This window comes from Schistocerca nitens, chromosome 4 (assembly GCF_023898315.1).
Source record: "Schistocerca nitens isolate TAMUIC-IGC-003100 chromosome 4, iqSchNite1.1, whole genome shotgun sequence".
NCBI classification, from domain to species: Eukaryota; Metazoa; Arthropoda; class Insecta; order Orthoptera; family Acrididae; genus Schistocerca; species Schistocerca nitens.
In genome coordinates, this window is record NC_064617.1 from 610,961,289 (window position 1) to 610,986,053 (window position 24,765).

General features: G+C 38.0%; 1 protein-coding gene across 1 annotated transcript in view; it reads left to right on the top strand.

Moving 5' to 3' along the window:
• LOC126253155 (tropomyosin-like) overlaps positions 1-24,765 on the top strand; it is a 293,413-nt gene that overhangs the window by 116,109 nt on the left and 152,539 nt on the right. Inside the window, exon 4 of the mRNA XM_049954313.1 lies at positions 3,354-3,496. Within this exon, the coding sequence (XP_049810270.1) occupies positions 3,354-3,496 (143 nt within the window). The remainder of the gene's footprint in view (positions 1-3,353; positions 3,497-24,765) is intronic.

A 24,765-nucleotide genomic window follows, 5' to 3' on the forward strand; every position in this document is an offset into this window, starting at 1 on the left:
ACAAAAAGTATACTCTTCTGTCTTAGTTGCACAGACTTTGGGTTAATGCTGACTGGTTTTGGACTTTTCTATTCATTATTGAATAGTGGTTCTGAAATGATCAGGCAAACAATATTTCTATATTTGGAGCTATTCACGACTGTTCAATATAGAACATTCTGTGTCCATAATTTAAATTTCCACTATACACTAAGTCATCTGTTGGCAGAAAAAAGACAATTCACTGTACAGTAGGAGCTTAAATTAAGGGCACAGAATGATCAAAGTTGAAAATAACTGTGACTAATCAAATCAAATTGTGTGGTTCCAGAGACCTTTTCAAGTCTCAGACATCACTGATGTATATATGCAGACTGAAGTGATGAATGAAAATTTATATCAAGGCTTGGATTTGAACCCAGGTTTCCTGCTCAGTAGGCAAATGTGCTAATGGCTACACCACCCCAGCCCAGCCTGGCACACTGGCTTTGCATAACTGCATGCACTACCCTAGCATGCCTCTCTCTTCTGTCCAAATTCCCATTCACACCTTAGTCCATTTGGTATTCTATAATGCTGTTTGAGTTTATCGTGAATACCAATAAGATTGAGGTGTGAATGGAAATTTGTATTGAGGAGAGAAGCATGTCCATGCAGTTATGGAAAGCCACTATGCCAGGGTCATGTAGTGGTTAGTGCAACTGCCTAGTGAGCAGGAGACCCAGATTTGAATCCTAGCCTTGTATAAATTTTTCTTCATTGCTTGAGTCTATGTATATACTTCACTGATGTTTGAGACTTGAAAAGATATCTGGAACCATATAATTTCATATGTTTAAAGCAACTATGCCTGGGTTTCAGGCATGGTCCCTCATTTCACTCGATGGTTCAAACGGCTCTGAGCACTATGGGACTCAACTGCTGAGGTCATTAGTCCCCTAGAACTTAGAACTAGTTAAACCTAACTAACCTAAGGACATCACAAACATCCATGCCCGATGCAGGATTCGAACCTGCGACCGTAGCGGTCTTGCGGTTCCAGACTGCAGCGCCTTTAACCGCACGGCCACTTCGGCCGGCTTCACTCGATGCTGATGTGCTGTTCCAATACAGTTTGGAGAGCTTCTGCAATGCTATTTGAGTGTAGTGGAAATACCAAGTGGGCTGAAGTGTGAATGCAAATTTAAATTGAGGAGAAAGGCATGACAGGGTATTCTGCTTAGTTATGCATAGCCACTGTGCTAGGGTGACATAGTGGTTAGCATTGCTGCCTAGTGAGCAGGCGACCCAGATTTGAGTCCAGGCCTTGATGAAAAATTTTTATCACTTCAGTCTGCAAAAATACCTCAGTTCTGAATAGCTCAGAATGTAGAGATGTTATGTCTCATTATTTCACAGCTATTTAGCTAATGATTCAGTAATGAATGGAATCATCTGAAACTGTCATTGTAACTGACACAGAAAAATAAAATGCTCTTCCTTCTGCCAACATAATGCTGGAATTCTATAAAATGGTTTTATTTACTATCCATTCTGGTGTTAACAGTTTTAATGGGCAGCAGTGTACTTGTTCCTGAGGACATCTACTGTGATGATTAGTTATCTTATCACACTGATAGTGTTCTGTGTGCGTGCCAGCCCTGTATAATAAGACTGGAAGAATAGCTACAGATATGATGATTCATTGTTCTCATTTCATTTTGTAGAAGCTTGAATATCTACCTGGGAGCAACAACACAAGTCTTTGTACATAATGTGTGTTGCCAATATGAAGTGATGAATATGTGTCCATGTGAATAACTAAATAAATTATGTTTATTCCTGTAAACCAGTCATTAACTACGCATTCATCAAGACAGTGGCAACTGTTTAGTACAGTATGTCTTTAAAAAATGAATGGCATTTCTTGGGCAGACTAGTTCTCTCCCAACAGCTTCTCTACCCAAATTCCTTCATGAAAAACTTATCTAAATATTTTCCTGAGAATTTTCCTTTCCCACTTTTCAGCCTCTCTCATTTTTGTTTGACAATGTATCAGCAAAGTTTCTGCAGCATAGAGTGCTACCTGTAGAGCAACTGTGTTGTAATACTTAACTTTGCATTGACAGAGTTATATTTTTTGTTGCAGTGAGGCCATGTGAGCATATATGCTTTTTTGATTCAATCTTGATTGACTATTGTGTTCACTCCTGATGGTTGGGTAATCTTTCCTAAATATTTAAAGTGCATAACTTGTGATGCTTCCCCTAACCAAATAATAATGGGGAGATTATCTCCAGGCTTCTTTCACATGTGGTGAGTTTGTTTGTAGGAGATTTGTAGGGAGGTTTTCTTTGAGATTTCTTGAAACTTCTCAGGGAAAGTGTGATTGAGACTTTTTGTGGAAGCTAGACATTTCATGTTAATTCTCTGCTCTTCTTTATCCCAAGACCCCAATTTACTTATTTATTTATTTTTTTCACAATTATGTTACATGGGGAGGGGGGTGGGGGGTGGGAGTACATCTCCTTGATGTACACCAGTGTGGATTTCAATTCCTTCTGAAGTTTCTACCATGAATTTAGCTTTGGAGATTGTACCTTTTAATGTCTGCTGGGTAATTGTCATTGTTTTCCATCAATTTTGAATTGTACACCAGTGTGGATTTCAATTCCTTCTGAAGTTTCTACCATGAATTTAGCTTTGGAGATTGTACCTTTTAATGGGATGATGATTGCCTGTCTATTGAATCATAAGCCAGTTTGAACCTGACAAAAGTTACCACTGTATTTCTATGCCTTCTTATTTGCAAAATTGTCTTTAGGTTCCATATCTGCCCGATATGCTCCCATTAATGGGTCTGTGTGTGTGTGTGTGTGTGTGTGTGTGTGTGTGTGTGTGTGTGTGTGTGTGTGTGTGTCTTTGTGTATAAAAGCAGCCTACTCTGCAGCTAGGGAACTAATCTGATTTGTTACATATTTCCATGAACCACCCCAGGTGAGTGTTGTTCATCTTTACCAAATTTGTAGGATAAAGAAATGCATTGCTTCAATGGCCTCATATTGGAGGCTGTTTCTGCCTATCATATATGATTTGTTGAATCAGTGTTGTAATAAACAAAAAACCTCTAAAACTTCTGGTTGATAAGGGCAGATATCTGGCCCAGTGCAGAGTTAGGCTTTACTTGCCATTTTTCTCAGTAGATCTGAAATGGACCATGAGTATCTTTCTTGTAAAACCAGTGATGTCAAGAATGACATGGAATGTAATGTACACATTAAAATATTTTACAAGTGACATGGCAACATTTCAGCATTTTATTTAATTTCTATAGTTCACAGGCACTGTACCTTCTATTCCTGAAAGACAGTAACAGAGTCCTTTTCTTCTTATAGCATAATGAAAGTATTCGAAGAAACCGGGACTCAGCATTAGCAATTCAGGAAAGAAGATTGTCATCACTCTCTGATCAGCTTCAGTCCGAGGTCCGCAGGAGACAAGAACTTGAAAATTGGCTTGGAAGAGAAAAAACTGCCAGGTAAAGTTAAGTTGTGACATTTTTTAGCAAGTGGTTGCTAGTAGTAGTCACAATAGATCTGTATATTCCTTGAGAAGTTTATGGGCATTGTGTTGAATGGTGTTTGGGAAACTACACACTATTTCAATGAGGCAGTGATGACACAAAACCCACAAACCTATTAGGCAGTTATTACTGCGGTAATATTTAAAAAAAGCACATCTGGATACTGATTCACCCAAGCAACTAGTGAAAGTCACCCAGGCACAGGAGGTGCCATTGCACTATAAACAACATAAGATGAACGTGAGGTTCTAACAACCCTAAAGCAACAAAGGTCAAACGTTAATAATGATTGAGGTGTTGCTCACACTGCTAAGTACTGCATTTTCGGGCAACAACATAATTATTATGTGGCAGGTGTTATTAGAGCGCAGTTAATAATGTCATTTCATGTAATAATGAATAAACTAGGCACTCATCTTTTCGTGTTTCCCACGCTGGTCTCGTCGTAAAATCATGGCTCAATCATCGAAAATCTAGGTGGTTATGATTCCAAGCTCGGATGCAAAGAGGCCTAGGTTTTATTCTGCTATATTCAAAAGTTTTGTAGATGCGCTTCACAAACCATTCTTGAAGATTACACTTTTGCTGGACAATGGTGATGTAAAAAAATAATCAGCACTCTGAAAGTTACACTTCCTTTTAATTGCTTTTATTGCAATATCACATGATGCACAAAACACCACATTATAAAAACATACTTGAAAATATCTTCCTCACATTTTATAAGCCAACTACAATATGCATCTTTCCAATGACGTCCAAGACTTGACTTTGTCAAGGTCCGACTCTCTAACAACTAACTACTTATGCGCCGAAAAATCAAGAGTTACAAGTACATCAAAGATCATAGTGACAAAAGAAAGAATACACATAAAAATAATATCATTGCAATATAAACATATCGATGTATCAAAAATGAAATCAAATCTGAATGTTGTCTCAGAAATATTATAAGTAGTTAACAGAAACACAGTAGAATATTACTGGTATCGAGAGGTTCAGGTGAGGTGCCGTAATGGTTACGTAATTCAAGTACCATTACATGCTATGGACCATGACATTGTCTTTAGCAGTTCTTTAAGGGAAATGTGCCTGCCACACATCACTCATATGCCTGTCTGCATGAGAAGTCTTGCTAGGTATCGAACTGTTCGGACAATGATAACAGCTATGGCTGTGTTCATTCTGTGGACTCCATGAGATCACCCTTATGATAAAGCTCTTCCATGTAACTGCATGCTCTCAGGTTCATGAAAATTTGCAATAAATTTCATTGGACTCTATTCAGTACTGTCTCAAGCTTACTGTAACAGCTGGCTTTTTAGGTAAATGTTTGGTATCTTAGTTGAAATCATAACATTACGAGACAAAACATTGGATCATGTCATTTAAAAGCTAATGAAACCATAAGATAAATTCCAGCAACAAAAGGAAAGCCACACTTTCAGCAGCATCTAGCACTACAACAGCAACAACATTATAAATAAATGTCGCTTCAGCACTTGTAAAGATGGAGAAACATCATTACCAGCAAAATGAATATAATCTATGTTTAATTTCTGTTGCAACAACAGTGGCTAGGCAACCACCAGAACAGTACCTGCAGCAGTAGGAGCATCATCAGTCTCAACATCTCCACAGACTCTGCTCATGTGGCACCCTCAACTTTTGCATTATTTGAAGGAACTGTAGCAGTCTTGGAGGGAGGCAGGTTTGGCAGCTAGGAATAAGGTATGGAAGGGTGGCAGGTGCATGAGTGAGGCATGTGGCTCACGGGTAACAGAGGCATGAGGAAAGATTCATGATGAACATGATGGGAGGGCATGGATTGGGAGGGAGGGACAGGGCAGAGGAAGGGTAAACTGTTGGGTAGAGTGTGTAGGGGCAGTGGGTTAGCAGATATTGAGGCCAGGAGGGTTCTGGGAGTAAAGGATGTGTTCCAAGAGCAATTTTCATGTGCATAGTTCAGAAAAATTAGTGTTGGAGGGAAGGACCCAGAAGGCAAAGATTGTGAAGCAGCAGCACATGATGTGCTCAGCTGCACGTTGTGCCAGTGGGTGGTCAACTTTAGTCATGACCACAGTTTGTGGCAATTCATTCTTGTGGACAGTTGGTTGGTTGTCATACAAACATAAAAAGCTGTGCAGCAATTACAGAAGAGTTGATGTATGACACATTCTCTTTCACAGATGGCCCTGCCTCAGATGAAGTGGGCTTAGTCTGTTACACTACTGGAGTGGGAAGTGCTGGGCAGGTGGATTGGGCAGGCCTTGCACCAGGGGGACATGACCTCTGAAGCAAAGAGTATGAAGTTTGAGTGGATAAGTCTGGACCCAGATGTTGTGCAGATTGGCTGAGTGACGGAATACCTCTTTATGAGGGATTAGGAATGTGTGAGATATGGCACAGGATATCTGTTGCAGGATAGGTGCCTGTCTGTGAAGACCCTTGTGAGATCTTCAGCATACTGGTCTACAGAATTCTCCTCACCGCAGATACACAGACCAGAAGTGGCCAGGCTCTGTGGGAGTGATAATTTGCTGTGGAAATGGTGACCATTGTTGAAGAGCTGGTATTGTGAGGGTTCATAGGCTTAGTATGGAAAGAGCTGTGGATGGAGACACACAGAGCTGGAGGTCAACATCCAGGAGGGTGGCACATTGTTTTAAGGAGGACCAGGAAAAACAAATAGGAAGGGAAGGTATTCACAATTGGGTGGGAATGAGGGTAGGGTGTCTTGTCCCTAAGTCCAGGTTATTAAGATATCACCATTGAATCTGATCTGGACAACAGGTTTGGGGTTTTGGGAGGCTAGTAAGGTTTTGTCTAGATGCCCCATAAGAAGGTTGGCATAGGAGGGTACCATGAGGTTGCCGATAGCTGTGCCCATGGAACACCTTTTTGGGAAGAGTGGGAAGGATCTTGGGTAGTACATCCCTCATTTCCAGGCATGATGATAGATAAAACCTTGGTGAATGATGGTTCAGTTGCTCTAGTCCAGGGTGATATTGGGTGATGAGTCAGGTGCTCCTTTGTAGTTGGTCCTTAGGAGTGGCGGGAGGATTAGGTGTGTGAGGAATGGCACAGGAAATGTGCTTGCACGCTAGGTTTAGGGTTAGTGCCTGTGTTGTAAGTTCTTCACCATACTGGGCAAGGGAATTCTTGTCACTGCAGATATGCTATCAGTGGATGGCCAGATTGTGTGGGAGCAAGTTTTTGGTAATTTTTTTGATAGTTTTTTTCATACGTTATGTGTGAGTGTTCCAATTCAGTTTTGTTTCCAGTCAGATACCCAATAATTTTACAGACTCTTTGTGACCATAGCCACACATCTTTTTGGGGGAATACTATACTCTCAGTTTTGCATTGTTAACTTGTTAGAATGAAACTAGAAAGATGTCTTCTCCATCTTAAGTTCATTCATTTGCTCCAAAACATGTGGTGTCATTATGAGACATGATTGATTTGGTACTGAGATCATATGTTACTACATTCAAAGATAGCAAGCCAAGCTTATCTTTCACACAAACAATAAATAGAAATGGGCCAACCATATATTTCCGATGGACTCCTTATGACATTTAGAATACCTGAAGTTTTGAGTTAGTTAACATCCAGTTGTTTCTTATTGAACAGTTTTAATAGTGCAAGTATTCTGTCTGTTATTTCATAGCGTTTCAGTTTCTTTGCAGGAATGTTATGTAATATCATGTCTACAGCCTTTGTTAGATCAACTGAAATTTTTTTTTTTTTTTTTTTTTTTTTTTTTTTTTTTTTTTTTTTTTTTTTCCAAATCCCTGTAAGACAGATATTACAGTAGTCCTACTCTCCACTGCTTTTATAGTGGACTGACCATTACAAAATCCATATTGGTCCTTATTTAGGAAAAGGTTGTTATCGAGATATTCATGTAGTTAATTGTCACCATGATGATTTTAGATAACATAAAAGCAACAGCAGTTGCCCTATAACTTTTTGGTGAAGCTCTGTTTCCCTTTTTATGTACAGATATAACTCCAGTTATCTAAACAGTCAGGAAAGGCACTTCCAATAACAATCCAGTTTATAAGAGAACAAAGGTATGGCTTATTATGTTTGCTATTATTATTTCTTTTATTATTATTTCTTTTAGAATAAAATAGAATAAAATTTGAAAGGTCATAATGATCTTCAGTTCTCGAGTCGCTGTATTTTTTTTATTACATTTGCTATACCCATAGGGAAACATAATACCATTTGAATGTATCTTGGCTGTGATCAAGGACTTAAGATTCTGCTCCCTGTCAGGTAACTAAAGCAGTTGTTCTGTCACTGCTGTGATACTTACATATGTTAGTTGAATGATCTATGAAGATATCATTAGCCTGATATTTAGCTTTATTTTGTGGTGATTCTGAGACCAGACCCTATTGGCAGTGGCTGATTATGAAAAAGGATAGATATATAACCATGGTCCCAACAATGTATTTTTATAAAACAGTAAAATTTTCACTCATTCTTTTGAAATACTAGAACCACTGCAGAATAGTAAGACACATTATTATTAAAAATTTATCAGAATTAATGGTTTAAAAACAGAAAGAACTCTGCTGAAATATAACAAATGGTATATTTATAATCAACAGTTTATCAGATTTTTGGAAAGGAATCAGGAAGTCAGCCATATACAAGAATTTGATCAGGATGTTATTTATCATTACCAATGCCTTTAAAACACCTTTCAATTAAAACACAAGCCCTCCAAGAGGATGTTATTTATCATTACCAATGCCTTTCAAACACCTTTCAATTAAAACACAAGCCCTCCAAGAGGAGTCAATTATAATAATAGTTATAGTACAGTACTTAAAATGGTTAACCACATCAACAGCAAAAGCAGAGTAGATATGTCTTACAGCAATTACACCAAATTCACTTTTGGAAATTTTGCAGGCCAAGATCTATTACTTTCAGTTATTCACATTGTAATGATTCATGTTGAATATTACTTAATTTAAGTTTCTTCTGCCTGGTCCATTGATGAATGAATGGGAAATATTCGTGCTTCACAAAATTTATTCACATTAATTGACATCCAAACTGCACACTTGTCATGTAAACAAAACATGGACAGACTTCACTGATCTCTTTGACTTCCAAAAGTAACTTCAGAACTGATCCGTTGCAGCATTGCTGCATTGCTTTATACAGAATTTTAACAATAACTTCCAAAATAAAGCATGATTAATTTTGTACAACTTTGATGTTACAATTAAAATTTACAAAAAGTAAAGAAACTGATATTATAGCCAAATAAGGTATAAAATACAATATTGAGTGACAATATTTTATACTAATATCTTCAGTTTTCCTTAAGAAAATCATTCTGAACTTTAATTACAATGATGTCTCTTGTATTATTTTAGTTACATAATTAATTACAGTTTGGATTTGGTTACTAACATACAATGGTAGTACAGAGCTCGTGCTTTATCTGATTATATACATACAAGGCACAAATAAGGGCTCAAATTCTGGAATTTGGAAAACTGTGAGATGTAAGCAACTGGAGAATTAATTATAAATGTAATTACAAACAATATTAATTACAGAGGAAGACATAAACATAAATAGAAAATTAAAATACAATGCTTGGAAATAACTTTTAAGTAGTTTCTCAAGATAGTGAGGTCTTCTGTTATTGGATTTTTAGAGTGTTGTTGTTGTGGTCTTCAGTCCTGAGACTGGTTTGATGTAGTTCTCCATGCTACCCTATCCTGTGCAAGCTTCTTCATCTCCCAGTACTTACTGCAACCTACATCCTTCTGAATCTGCTTAGTGTATTCATCTCTTGGTCTCCCTCTACAATTTTTACCCTCCACACTGCCCTCCAATGCTAAATTTGTGATTCCTTGATGCCTCAGAACATGTCCTATTAACCGGTCCCTTCTTTTTGTCAAGTTGTGCCATATACTCCTCTTCTCCCCAATTCTATTCAATACTTCATCATTAGTTATGTGATCTACCCATCTAATCTTCAGCATTCTTCTGTAGCACCACATTTTGAAAGCTTCTATTCTCTTCTTGTCCAAACTATTTATCATCCACGCTTCACTTCCATACATGGCTACACTCCATACAAATACTTTCAGAAACGACTTCCTGACACTTAAATCTATACTCGATGTTAACAAATTTCTCTTCTTCAGAAACGCTTTCCTTGCCATTGCCAGTCTACATTTTATATCTTCTCTACTTCAACCATCATCAGTTATTTTGCTCCCCAAATAGCAAAACTCCTTTACTACTTTTAGTGTCTCATTTCCTAATCTAATTCCCTCAGCATCACCCGACTTAATTCGACTACATTCCATTATCCTCCTTTTGCTTTTGTTGATGTTCATCTTATATCCTCCTTTCAAGACACTGTCCATTCCATTCAACTGCTCTTCCAGGTCCTTTGTTGTCTCTGATAGAATTACAATGTCATCAGCGGACCTCAAAGTTTTTATTTCTTCTCCATGGATTTTAATACCTATTCCGAATTTTTCTTTTGTTTCCTTTACTGCTTGCTCAATAAACAGATTGAATAACATCGGGGAGAGGCTACAGCCTTGTCTCACTCCCTTCCCAACCACTGCTTCCCTTTCGTGCTCCTCAACTCTTATATCTGCCATCTGGTTTCTGTACAAATTGTAAATAGGCTTTTGCACCCTGTATTTTACCCCTGCCACCTTTAGAATTTGAAAGAGAGTATTCCAGTCAACATTGTCAAAAGCTTTCTCTAAGTCTACAAATGCTAGAAGCGTAGGTTTGCCTTTCCTTAATCTTTCTTCTAAGATAAGTCGTAATGTCAGTATTGCCTCACGTGTTCCAATATTTCTACGGAATCCAAACTGATCTTCCCCGAGGTCGGCTTCTACCAGTTTTTCCATTCATCTGTAAAGAATTCGCGTTATTATTTTGCAGCTGTGACTTATTAAACTGATAGTTTGGTAATTTTCACATCTGTCAACAACCGCTTTCTTTGGGATTGGTATTATTACATTTTTCTTGAAGTCTGAGGGAATTTCTCATGTCTCATACATCTTGCTCACCAGATGGTAGAGTTTTGTTAGGACTGGCTCTCCCAAGGCTGTCAGTAGTTCTAATGGAATGTTCTCTACTCCCGGGGCCTTGTTACGACTCAGGTCTTTCAGTGCTCTATCAAACTCTTCACGCAGTATCGTATCTCCCATTTCATCTCATCTTCATCCTCTTCCATTTCCATAATATTGTCCTCAAGTACATCACCCTTGTATAGACCCTCTATATACTCCTTCCACCTTTCTGTTTTCCCTTCTTTGCTTAGAACTGGGTTTCCATCTGAGCTCTTGATGTTCATACAAGTGGTTCTCTTATCTCCAAAGGTCTCTTTAATTTTCCTGTAGGCAGTATCTATCTTACCCCTAGTGAGATAAGCCTCTGCATCCTTACATTTGTCCTCTAGCCATCCCTGCTTAGCCATATTGCACTTCCTGTCGATCTCATTTTTGAGACGTCTGTATTCCTTTTTGCCTGCTTCATGTACTGCATTTTTATATTTTCTCCTTTCGTCAATTAGTATAGATTGTGGTCAGAGTCCACATCTGCCCCTGGAAATGTCTTACAATTTAAAACCTGGTTCCTAAATCTCTGTCTTACCATTATATAATCTATCTGATACCTTCTAGTATCTCCAGGATTCTTCCATGTATACAACTTTCTTTCATGACTCTTGAACCAAGTGTTAGGTGTGATTAAGGTATGCTCTGTGCAAAACTGTACCAGGCGGCTTCCTCTTTCATTTCTTACCCCCAATCCATATTCACCTACTATGTTTCCTTCTCTCCCTTTTCCTACTCTCGAATTCCAGTCACCCATGACTATTAAATTTTCATCTCCCTTCACTACCTGAATAATTTCTTTTATCTCATCATACATTTCTTCAATTTCTTCATCATCTGCAGAGCTAGTTGGCATATAAATTTGTACTACTGTAGTAGGTGTGGGCTTTGTGTCTATCTTGGCCAAAATAATGCATTCACTATGCTGTTTGTAGTAGCTTACTCGCACTCCTATTTTTTTATTCATTATTAAACCTACTCTTCCATTACCCCTATTTGATTTTGTGTTTATAACCCTGTATTCACCTGACCAAAAGTCTTGTTCCTCCTGCCACCGAACTTCACTAATTCCCACTATATCTGAGTTTAACCTATCCATTTCCCTTTTTAAATTTTCTAATCTACCTGCCCGGTTAAGGGATCTGATATTCCATGCTCTGATCCGTAGAATGCCAGTTTTCTTTCTCCTGATAACAACATTCTCTTGAGTAGTCCCCGCCCAGAGATCCGAATGGGGGACTATTTTACCTCCGGAATATTTTACCCAAGAGGACGCCATCATCATTTATCCATACAGTAAAGCTGCATGCCCTCGGGAAAAATTACGGCTGTAGTTTCCCCTTGCTTTCAGCCGTTCGCAGTACCAGCACAGCGAGGCCGTTTTGGTTAATGTTGCAAGGCCAGGTCAGTCAATCATTCAGACTATTGCCCCTACAACTACTGAAAAGGCTGCTGCCGCTCTTCAGGAACCACACGTTTGTCTGGCCTCTCAACAGATACCCCTCCGTTGTGGTTGCACCTACGGTACGGCCATCTGTATCGCTGAGGCATGCAAGCCTCCCCACCAACGGGAAGGTCCATGGTTCATGGGGAGGACTTTTAGATTACCATTTTCTTAATTAGAAGCATTAATTTTTCATGCTAACATCTATGCAGTCTCTAGTTATTTATTGGTAAGGACTTATTACTTCAATTTCTTGATTAGCTACTTAATTTAGTACATGTACATAATTTTATCAATGACAACAATCCACTGATAATTACGATGATGCACATCCTTTTAGAACATTCCACATGCCTTCGCAATGAATATCAAGTTTTTTATCAAATAGGACAGAATGATACATATAAAGACACACATACAAGGCCTTAGGAAACACTGAATTGCCCGATAACTATCCAGATGCATATATATATAAAAAAAAGGTGGTGTTGGACATTTCATATGAGTTCTGGTGTAGGCTGTACCATTATAACATCACCAAGAAGTTGGGTCCATGGCTATGGCCCTTACGTACATAAACAAGATTGTTTTCTTCCGTAAGTGCAGAGTGTTCCCTGAAATATAATTACTTTAAGGATAGTTCAAATGACAGCTTCATGCCCATTCACAACACATTTCTACAGTCAGTACTCTCAACAAGATATCATGCACTATATAATGGATCATATTATTTTTTCTTTCTTCTTCCATTCACTAATATGTCACCATTCAACCACTATCTGCTCACCACTGTGAGGGCAAAGAAAGATGGATAGTTATGAAGCAACAAGTAACTGATAATTAATCTATTCTAACAAGGCAGTATTCTTATAGAAAAAAATCACCAATTGCATAGCCTCACATACATCCCCTAAATGCCACAAATGCTTAGAGAACAGAACAAACCATGAAAATACAGAGACATTTTGAGTCCACTTCCCTATAACTTGAATTGGTTTGGAGCAATACACATATATGAACATTCATGTGATGATGCTGGTCACAACAGTTATGCTTGATGGAAACTTTTAAGGCTCAACTCAAGAGCAAACATGCTTAGAACTTACTCCATTACATGTGTCTGTCTTACTGCCTCCACCCAGAAGAGCTTGTGATCTATGCCTTACAGTGATTTCTGAAACATAGATGCCTCATATAAAAAAAACTGCCCAGCCACTGCAATGGAGAGCATTAACTATACCATCCAACTGCCTAAGTAAAACTGCTTTTCAGTGTGAAGTACTATCACTCTGTGCCATCCACACACTTCTGAATCACAGGAGACTGATAACAATTGGCCAGCTGCTGAAGTTGGGAGTGTTCATCATGCTGTCAAACTGCCCAGAAGTGACTGCTTTTCTCCTCAGTCCACACACAAGCCCTCTCAGTACATGACTCCCTCCACATCTCTCCTTCAATGATATTTTTCAGCGATGGTGCCAACCTTTGGTACATCTTATTTCCATACTGCAATATACAAGGGTAATCCCAAAAGTAAGGTCTTCTATTTTTTTATAAGTACAGAACTCTGTTTGTGTGGCAGTTGGTCATACTGTTATGAAGAGTGCTTCATGCACTGTGTGTAAACATGCGCATGCCACACTGAGGTACTCGTTCTTGGTTTGGCAGCTGTTGAGAATGGAGCTCCCGTTGGATGTTACCGCCAAGTGCGAAATGCGTGCAGTTTTTCGGTTTTTGAATGCAAAGGGCACTGCCCCAATTGAAATCCATCGCCAATTGACAGAAGTGTGTGGTGAGTTGTGCATGGATGTCAAAAATGTTTCTAAGTGGTGTAGAGAGTTTGCAGCAGGTAGGACTAAAATTCATGACAAACAAAGGAGCAGGAGACCGTCAATTTCTGAGGAGAGAGTGTTGAAGGTTGAGCACTGGGATTGCAATTAATGTTGACAGGTACTGTAAGACTTTGAAAAAACTCAAACAGGCAATTCAGAACCATAGAAGAGGAATGTTGAGCAAGGGCATACACATTCTCTATGACAATGCTCGCCCAAACATCGTTCGGCAAACCGTTGCTCTCCTGCATGAGTTTCAGTGGAACATTATCACCCACCCACCCTATAGCCCTGACCTGGCGCCCAGTGACTATCACCTGTTCCCTAATTTAAAAGAACACTTGGCCGGAAAGTGATTCAGCTCCGACGACAAGGTGAAAGATGAGGTTCATTACTTTCTGAACAGCATTGCGGTGAGCTGGTAAGACATGGGCATACAAAAACTGCCACAATGTCTACAAAAATGCTTTGACAGAAATGGTGATTATGTCAAAAAATAGCTAAATGTTCAAACTGTAAATTGATGTAAACAATTGTAGAAATAAACAGTTCTATGTACTTATAAAAGAATAGGAGACCTTACTTTTGGGATTACCCTTGTATTTTCAGTTTCAGATAGAGTGCCTTATAACCATGATTGCTAATTTCCTTTGTCAGTCTTATCTTCTGGTTACGCTTTTTTTCTCTTTTTCTTTGCATATGATCTTGTCTTATTTGTTGTGGGACAGTGTTTATTAAAGTTATTAAGTATGGTGTGCCACAATATTCAATACTAAATTTTTTTATTTTGCCATAATATGCTGGCCTAATCTGCTACATGCTGAAATAGGGAGCTAATTGTGTGTGTTACTGAAACATTTTTAATCCATAGTATGATGTGATCACAAAAGCCTTAGAGATTAAATTATGTTCTTCCATAAATGAAACAAATAAATATATTTAGTGCAAAGATACAGTATTCATGTCAGATACATTACACATATACTGTCTTGTCTAAGAATGGGCAAGACTAGGAGAGGACATTTATCTGTTACCTTTTCAAGTACATGAGTCTGATATTCACATTAAGATTTAGAGGAACTGTGCAAAACCAAGGTATTCATGGGTGGTGTTTTGAACTTGCTTCTCCAGATTGTAAGTCAGTGCTTTGACGATGAACCACCTCTGTTACTATTTTCCTTTGCTTGAAGCACTCCATAATATCACACATATCAAGAATCAACAAATAAGTTACATCATTCACACCTATAAACAGTTCCAATACAGTAACATGAATTTTGTTGTGATATGTTTCTAAACTTTAACATAAAATCCTGACAAAACTACTTCATTACTCATCTTATATTAAATTAATTCATTGAGTTTGTGTGGGGATAAGTCAGTAAGTATCTACACTTTCATCTAGCTGTCCACAGGCTAGCAGTACCATTTTGTGCATCTACCTTCCACTGAATGGCTTTGTTCTCTTCATTTGTGATAGATTTCAGCATTTTCACATCAGTTCACGTTAAGCTCTCGTGAAATAAATGTGGCTGTGCCACTCTTCTTTCACACCATTGGGGAACAACCTTCCATAATCAGCTTTTGTTGTATGAAGGTTTAGCAGGAGCTAAAATCCATAGAAGACTCTTTGAAAAATATCAGGGGAAGATCAGAACTTCCATCACTGCCACTACGGATGCCAACACTGAGCAAAACTGTGACCTGATTTTGAATAACTAATGTGTGACTGTTGCTGAAGTGGCAAACCAAAGGCTTGTTAATCGTGGTTCTGCATATAACAGCATCTACAACAGACTCAACATTTGTAATGTCTGTGCGAGATGGGCCACAAAACAACTAAATGAGGAGCAGAAGTACAACTGTGTGAAAATGTGTTAGCACCTACTGGATCATCATGTAAGGTAGAAAAGGGTTTGAATTGAACAATCACTGGAGATGAAACTTTAATTCACCGCTTTAAGCCAGAGTACAATCACTAAAGCATGTAATGGAAACATCCTGATCCAAATCCAAAGAGAAATTAAAGAGTGAACACACTACAGGAGGAGTAATGCTCTCAGTATTTTTGGATGTGTGAAGACCAGTTTTGGAATACTGTCTGGGACAGAGTCAACAGTAAACAGCCAGTGCAATTCCAGTGCTGTGCTACATGATGAGTTAAAGTTGGCAATTTGAAAACAAATACAATACAATTGTTTTATTCCACCTTTGAGCATATTTACATGCAGCTGAGTGTTATCAGTGTTAACACGATAATAATAACATTAATAATAATATAAACTTGGACAAATGTCATTAACTACAATATAATAATCCAAGATGGATACAATACATATTTATACAAATGTCAATAACAACAAAAAGTTTTCTGTAAGATCAATTACAAGGTAAATGAACTACATAGTCCAGTGAATGACAAGTAAATAATCAAATAAATAATTAACAATAAGTGCATGAAACAGTAATAAAATAGTTGCACAGTGTAGCATATGTATAGTTTACAGTTAATTTATTGTTCTTTCTCATAAGGAAAGTGGGTCATTTGCCAAATCCTCAAGGAACTCTTGAGCAGAGTAAATTACTTTACTTTTCATCCACCTTGAAAAACTAGATTTAAATTTATTTACTGGCATTGTATAGGCGTTTTCAGGTAATTTGTTGAAATAGACAGGACCAAAATGTTTGTAACTGTTTTGTGTCTTTGCCAGCCTAGCATATGGCATATTAATTGTAGTCCACTTCTTATGTTATGGTCATCAACTGCCCTAAGCCAAATTTACTCAGATTCTCTTTAATGAAAACAAAACAGTTGTAAATATACTGGCCAGGCACTGTTATTACATTTAGTTTCTTAGAATAATATTCTAATGATTCATATGGGCTAAGTCCTGCTGTGCACCTTATGACTTTCTTTTGCCATTTAAACACTAATATCAAGCCTACAGAATTGCCCATAATAGTATTCCATAACTCAGGTGGGAATGGAAGAATGCAAAATATGCATATAAGATAAGTTCTTTACTGACACTGCTTCTCAGCTTGTACAGCAGATAGATGACACGTGCCTATTTGCCACATCACTTCCCTGTGTGGGTATCCCAGCTGAGCTTTTAATCTATATGAAATCCTAATAATTTTACTGTTTTGTTATCATGAGTGGGAGCATTCAGATTGAATACAATAGCCTCAGTTTTACTAGCCTCAGCTTTACTATCATTCTTCTGCAGTACATTTGCTTCAAACCAAGTAGTGCATCTCTTCATTGCCACTGCCATGCTGTGGTGCACATATTCAAGGTTGGTGTCACATGTGATGAGTGTTGTGTCATCAGCATATAGCACTGCATCACATGGTGCAACTGCAGGTAAATCATTTATATAAATAATTGAAAAGAAAGATCAAAGAACAGATCCTTGGGGTACAAAACCTGGGACCTGTTGTCAAACATAATTCTACTTTTGCATGACAGTGTGTGTCCACACATCACTGCCCAGATCATTTACCATTTTCAGAATATGAAGTTTGAGGTGTTTGATCATATTTCATACTGTTCTGACCTCACTCCATTGGATTTGAATTTGTTTGCTGCGCTTAAAGACTGGTTAAGAGGCCACTGATTCATCTCCAATGAAGAGGTGAGGGAAGTGATACATACATAATTTGCTTCTCAGCAAAGTACTTTTTTTTCCTAATGGATCAATAGCACTGAAACACACACTTAATGTATTGAAAAATTATATTATTGTAAATTTTGTACTGTTGTGCTGCCCCCACTTGCGATTTGCACCAAGGACCAACACCCTTCTGTCCTGCTTTTTTGAGTGGTGAAAGTATGAAACCTATTGACAGATGCTCAGTGCCTGGTTAAGGCACACCTTGTTGTGACCCCAGAGTCTGCTAATACAGTTGGAGCCATTGTGGTGTAAAATCACTTTGCAACAGTGGATGAAATAGCCAAAACTCTGAACATCAGTCATGGCTCAGCACATCAACTTATTCATGAAGTGCTTAAGTTTCATAAAGTGGTTGTAAGATGAGTGCCTCAGCAACTCACTCCAGAACTGAAATTGTGGTGTGTTTGGCTGGGGTTTACAGGCATACATAACATTCCAATGAACAAACATCCATCCTTTTATTACATGCAAATATTTAAACAGAAAATTCATTCAAGAGGTGAGGCACCAGTTATTTCTTATAACAAAATGTCCAGAACACTGAGCCATAAATATGCCTTTACAAGTTGTAATGGCCACTCAAATCCACATAGTCTAAACAGTTGCAAACAGCCATCTCAAACAACATCACCTCTTCTTTATGTGGCAGTTTAATGTCAATCAGAGTCCACAATTTGCAAATGGTGGTATGCAGCTGTTCCAGTGGCCATGTTTGTAAAACTCTCCATGCTCACTTGATCCAACAATGGCTTGAAACCTATAGTTGATGGAACATGTGCCCAACCAATTCAACAGATCGCAAGGGCAAAGATTGCAGCCATTCTTCATCAGCCATCTCTGTAACAGTGAGAACTTCGTATCACTGATCTCTGGAAGGTTCTGCCCACACCCTGCCAGCAGCACAGGTATGGCCAATCCTTGAGTGCCCTCTCAGTCATTACAGTTACCAGAGATACCATGCAGCAGGAATTCAAAGCAGTGGTCACCTGTCGCTGGAAATGAACCATCTCAGGAACATACCAATACACAATCATTAGGATGAGTATGACATGAAGTGTTGACCTTAGGCGCCAAACTGCCACATTTATAGACTTATATAAATTCTGTAACAATCTTATTTCATTTATCTGATCTTTTGGAATTCAATTTACTGTATTGATTCATATTCTGACATTTTGTTTCGACCTTAGCAAGCATAGAAATATCTCTGCACCAGTTGGACTGTTACTAATCGACACTTAAACATAAAACATAAACAATTCTAATTCTGTAATTCCAGGATACATTTTAGAAGAAGTGAAACTGTCTTGTGGTCAGTATTTATGGAAGAACCTCTTGGAAATGTGAGAAACACTCTCCAACTAATAATCTTCATGATATTGTAATCCATAAATTTTCTGTTTCTAATAGTGGATGACATCGGTAGTGATTTCTGGAAATTTGTATAAGCAGTGAGGAATCAGCCATCTGGGCCTCAGTGTTTTGGCAAATTTTTGTAAGTCAGTTTTGTAACAATTTTAGGCAGTAAATATATAGTTCTGAAAAGGAAGATCGTGTCAACCTGAATTTCTTGAAATTTCTCTTGGCACTACCAAATCATTAGCAACATTGTCAGGATTTCAGCAAGCAGCAGTGAATTTTGGTGGAGCAGATACTTGCAACAATCTTTTACAGCTTCTGAAGCACTGGAGATCACCAACAAACAAAGATGAGTATTTGCTAGGTAACTGTTGTGCCCTGTTATATTTCACATTGATGTTGGATAAGAAATTTTGTGGTGTTTTGAAGGAGAAGGTGATGGCTTCTTTAAAAGAATGATTACATGAGATGAAATCTGGGTGCACTACCACCATCCAAAAACAAAGAGAGTGAACAAGCAATGGCACACTTCTTTATCACCAAAACCCAAGAAGTTCTGGATGCAGCCATCTGCAGGGAAGGTTTCACTGACTCTCTTTTGGGATGAACAAAACGTTCTCTAGGAACACTGCTCTGCTAGGTGAATCACCATTACCAGTGCATCATATTCCAATATTTTAAAAACATCAGCTTCAGGTGGCAGTAAGATCAAAGCAACATGAGCTTCCAACTACAGGTGTTATTTTTCAGCATGACAATGCTGACTTGCACTTTGATACCCTGCCACATCCATCATGATCACCAGACCTAGCGCTGAGTGATTACCATATGTTTGGACCACTCAAAGAGGTGATGGGAAGAAAGAAATTTGGTTCCAATGATGAGGAGCAACAGATGGATCATTAGTGGCTGCACACAAAATCAAAATATTTTTTTCCAAGGAATATGTGTGCTTCTTGCATGCTGGAGGAAGTGTGTAGAAATGACAGGAAGACTATGTTGAAAAATGATACACTTGTGTTTCATTTTTGGTTCATAAAAAAAATTAAAAAATATTTAAGGTTTTCATTGGACTCCATCTCCTATTTCCGTAAGTTAACATATTTGTTTAAATTCCACAAACATTTCTGAAGTCAGAATTTTTTAACTCAGCTGTAAAATTCCTTTCCTCTAAACACAACTTGATATATGCTAATATTACATTATAATGTATGACACTGATTTGGGTCCCATGTTTTTAAATTTGAGTTCTTATTCGCTGATGTACATTGTAGAACCCACTGTTAAATTTCTGTTGCTGTGATAGCCATGGTTAATTTGTGAATTTTGAAGTTTATTCCTGATCATTAACACTAATTTGTTTATTTATAGAAAGATTATGTATGTATTGTAGAGAAACAACTTTCTTTTGTGACTTATTTTTATCTCGACGATTAATATTTTCTTCTATGATAAGAAGAGATCTGCTTACTGTGTAAGCTTACAACATTGCTGACTGGAAAAATCTTTCTTTTTTGTCTTGCTACATTCTTCTGTCACTTTATTCATTATCTGTTGTTGTCCTAGCCTCTGTCTGTATCAAGATATGTATTTATTTGAGTTATTTTGGGTAATAATAAGTATGATCAAATTGATGTATTGTACTTATTCATTTTCTAACACGAGTGCTACATTTGTAACAGCTCATCTTCGGGAAGTATTGGTGAATTTGTTTCATGACTAGAATTAGCTAGCCTGGACATAGTCAGTTTAGCTGCCATTGTGGCTATCTCATTGAGGTAACTGCTAACTGCAGTGATTATGTAGAACTGCTCATTTCTGTAATCATGAAGTCTGATACACCAGTGTGAACAAGATTGGTGCACTTAAGACATTTAAAACTCATAGTCACAGAATAATTACTTTTTCTACTTCTAAAACACAACATTTTGGGTTTCTTGCTTAACATTTGCTCTGGGCCATCAGTGTAACAGTTATGTTACTGTATACATAGCTTTTGTATGTAGTTTTGCAGTGTGGTCATATAGGCCTGTGTGTCATGATTTAAATGGGCTTTTCTGTTATCTACAGACTTGAGAACTTGGTTCATGTTTGTATGCAAAGATTCCTTTACATGCCACATGAAATAAAATGTAAATGTCATATGACTAGGGCCGCCCGTTGGGTACATCGTGCGCCGGGTGCAGGTCTTTCAATTTGACGCCACTTCGGCAACTTGCACGTCAATGGGGATGAAATGGTGATGATTAGGACAACACAACACCCAGTCCCTAAGCATAGAAAATCTCCGAACCAGCTGGGAATTGAACCCGGGCCCTTAGAATTAACATTCTGCCACGCTGACTCAGCTCCGGGGGCGGATCATGCCACATTATTACCCCTATTTCATCCATGAACAGTGACCCTGCTTCCAATGGCAGAGGTCTGTTTGGCATTTATGTAGGAGAGAAGCAGAAGAGGACATTGTTGACATCATTAATTGCAATTTCAATTTCAGAACATATGCTTTTCTTATTTTGGGTCCTGTAGGTTAAACTGAGCTAACAACAAGAATAAAGAGCAGCTGTTCTTACACTTTATTTTACCATACTCAATATTGCCTTTATGTAGGGCACTGAAAATCTTTTAATACTAAAATCTTTTTGAGCCTCACATATCTTTTGCTGTGTTGTGATGCTCACTACTGTTTCTGGTGACTGTGGAGCTTCTGATGCTGGTGAAGGGACTTCCGCTGCAGGTGTCATGCTTCCACTGCCAGCAATGTGTCCTCAACTACTGTTGACTGGTATTACACTGCTAGTGACAACCTTCTACTGCCAGAAGCATGCTTGCCTCTGCCAGTGATATGTCTTCTGCTTTAGTGACTTCACTTCCTCTACAGGTGAATAGATTTTCACTCAGGTGACATGGCATTTATTGTTAATTTTTGAGAACACAGGAGTGGAATTGTGATTGTCTTCCAATCACTTAATGACTTCATACTCTTCAGAAATTTTTGTGCTTTCTGTTCTTCTGAAGACACTGTATAGGGCAGTGGCCTCACACAGTAACATCTGCATCTGCTATGTTAGCACTTGCAAAATTACCAAGATCTTTTTATGGGTATTATTTTGAAATTTACAAATGAAGTTTCCATGAAATGATTGTTTGTAGTACATTAATAGTAGTGAACAGCAGCCTCCTGATAATCCAGATTAACACAGACCTGAGACTGCATGTATTACAAAAGATATGGATAATCTAAAATACGGTATTTTTATCAGAAAATGCTATTTACCGCATTTACAAAAATGCTATAAGTCATATTTGGGAACCCACTGCATTAATTATACATTACTCATCAAAACTGGCAACTTTTTCAAAAACTGCAGTTATCACACTCTGTATTTCATATCACTCACTTTCAGTTTTTTTTAGTAATCAATCATGCCATTTGCTTTGATCCTCTTTTACATTCACATAATTCCTGATGACAGGTCTTTTTCTTGAGAGTCAAAACATCTGTGGAGTCAAATATGTTCTTTCCTTCATACATTAACAACAGATCAGTGCATTTCAGGGCCATAGTTTGTTTGACAATAGGTTCCTTTACTGCTTCATTTTGGCCCTCTTTTTCTACTGCACCCACAATGTATGTTATATCTGCTTCACTTGGCTTCTCAAATCCAGTTCATTACTTATGGCTTACTCAACAGTAACTAGTGACTTACTTATATATTGTGGTAGCCTTTGTTTTGATTGGCAGGAGAGCCAACACCGTGTTACTAGAGGAGGCCGAAAGGCACGCATTTTAGCTCATGCAGGCTGGCGTGAGGTCTGGAACAGGACAAGGATATTAGAATTTAGAAAAATGGACGTAGCTGGTGGAATACTTAACTTTAATCCATTAATGGTGAACATCAGTCTGAATGGTACATGATTCACAATATCAATAGTAACTGATAATGGCGTCTTGCTAGGTCGTAGCAAATGACGTAGCTGAAGGTTATGCTAAACTATCGTCTCGGCAAATGAGAGCGTATTTTGTCAGTGAACCATCGCTAGGAAAGTCAGTTGTACAACTGGGGCGAGTGCTAGGAAGTCTCTCTAGACCTGCCGTGTGGCGGCGCTCAGTCTGCAATCACTGATAGTGGCGAAACGCGGGTCCAACGTATACTAACGGACCGCAGCCGATTTAAAGGCTACCACCTAGCAAGTGTGGTGTCTGGCGGTGACACCACAGCCTTCCCCTAAGTTGATGATTACATATTCTTCAGAAAACTTTGTGCTTCCTGTTGCTGTGAAGACCATGTTTAGCTTTGTCAATCATCTACTGGATGAGTAGTTCAGTAACATTCCTCTATACATAACTTACAAATACACTTTAAGTGGAAGGTGTGTATCACCTTTCAGTGGTAATACATGGCTCACAAGAATAATAATGTATTTCGTGTATTCTAAATGAAAAACAAGTGAGTGCTACAGCTGTTGTTCTTCCCAAAGGCATGCAGTTGTCCTGTATGTTTAAATGATGATGGTATCATCTTGGAAAAAATATTCCACAGGTAGGATAGTCCCACATTCTTGATCCCCAAACAAGGAGTACGCAGGGGAATGTTGTTATCAGGAAAAATCAGACAGACTGTATGTGTCTGCCTGTATAGTGTTAGGTCCCTTAATCAGATGGACAAGCCAGGATACTAAAAAATGAAAATGACTAGGTTGAAGTTAGATAGTGCAGTGGCAAGTAGAGCAGGACTTCTGGTTAGATGAATACACAGCTATTAATACAAAATAAGATAGGGATAAAGCAAGAGTAGGTTTAATAATGAATAAGAAAATAGAAATGTGGATTAGCTGCTATGAAAAGCCTAATGAAGGCATTCTCATAGGAGAAAGATACTCAGAGGCAACATCCAAACAAATTAGTACAAGTTTATATGCCTAATAGCTCCACAAATGATGATGAAATTGAAATAATATATAATTTGTACAAGAAATTACTCAGATAAAGGAGATGAAAATTTAATTGTGTTGGGAGACTGCAATTCAGTATTAAGAAAAGGTAGAAAAGTAAAAATAGAAATAACACATTGACTGGGGTGAAAACAGTGAACTAGATAGCTACCTACATCGTGGAATTCTGCACAGAGCATAATTTAATCATTGCTGAAACTTGTTTTCAGAATCATGTAAAAAGTTTTTATACATGGAAGAGACCTGGAGACAATGGAAGGTTCCATATTGGAAACAGATTTGTAAGACATTTCCAGGGGCAGAAGTGGACTCTGGACATAATTTTTTGGTTATGAACTGTGCATTAAAACTAAAGAAATTGCAAAATGGTTGGAAATTAAGGAGATGGGATGTTGATGACATTCTCAGAGTTATCCTTGGGTGGTGATTGACTAGACCATGGGAAATGAGTACAGTACAGTATAAGATGAATGGGTAACTTTGAGAGATGAAATAGTGAAGACAACAGAGGATAAAGCATGTAAAAAGATAAGGTCTAGTAGAAGTCCACGGATAACACAGGCAATATTGAATTAAATTGATGAATTAAAAAAATATAAAAATCGAGCCAATGAATTTGGTGAAATGAATATAGAGTCTAGAAAATGAGATACTGATATAAGGTACAAAATGGCTAAGCAGCAAAATTAGAGACCTTGCAGGAAAGAAAAGCACCTGTATGAATACAAAGAGTTTTGATAGCCAGTATGAAGCAAATAAATGAAGGTTGAAAGATGGAAGAACATATAAAAAGGGCTATACAAGGGAAACAATCTTTGAAGGCAATTATGTA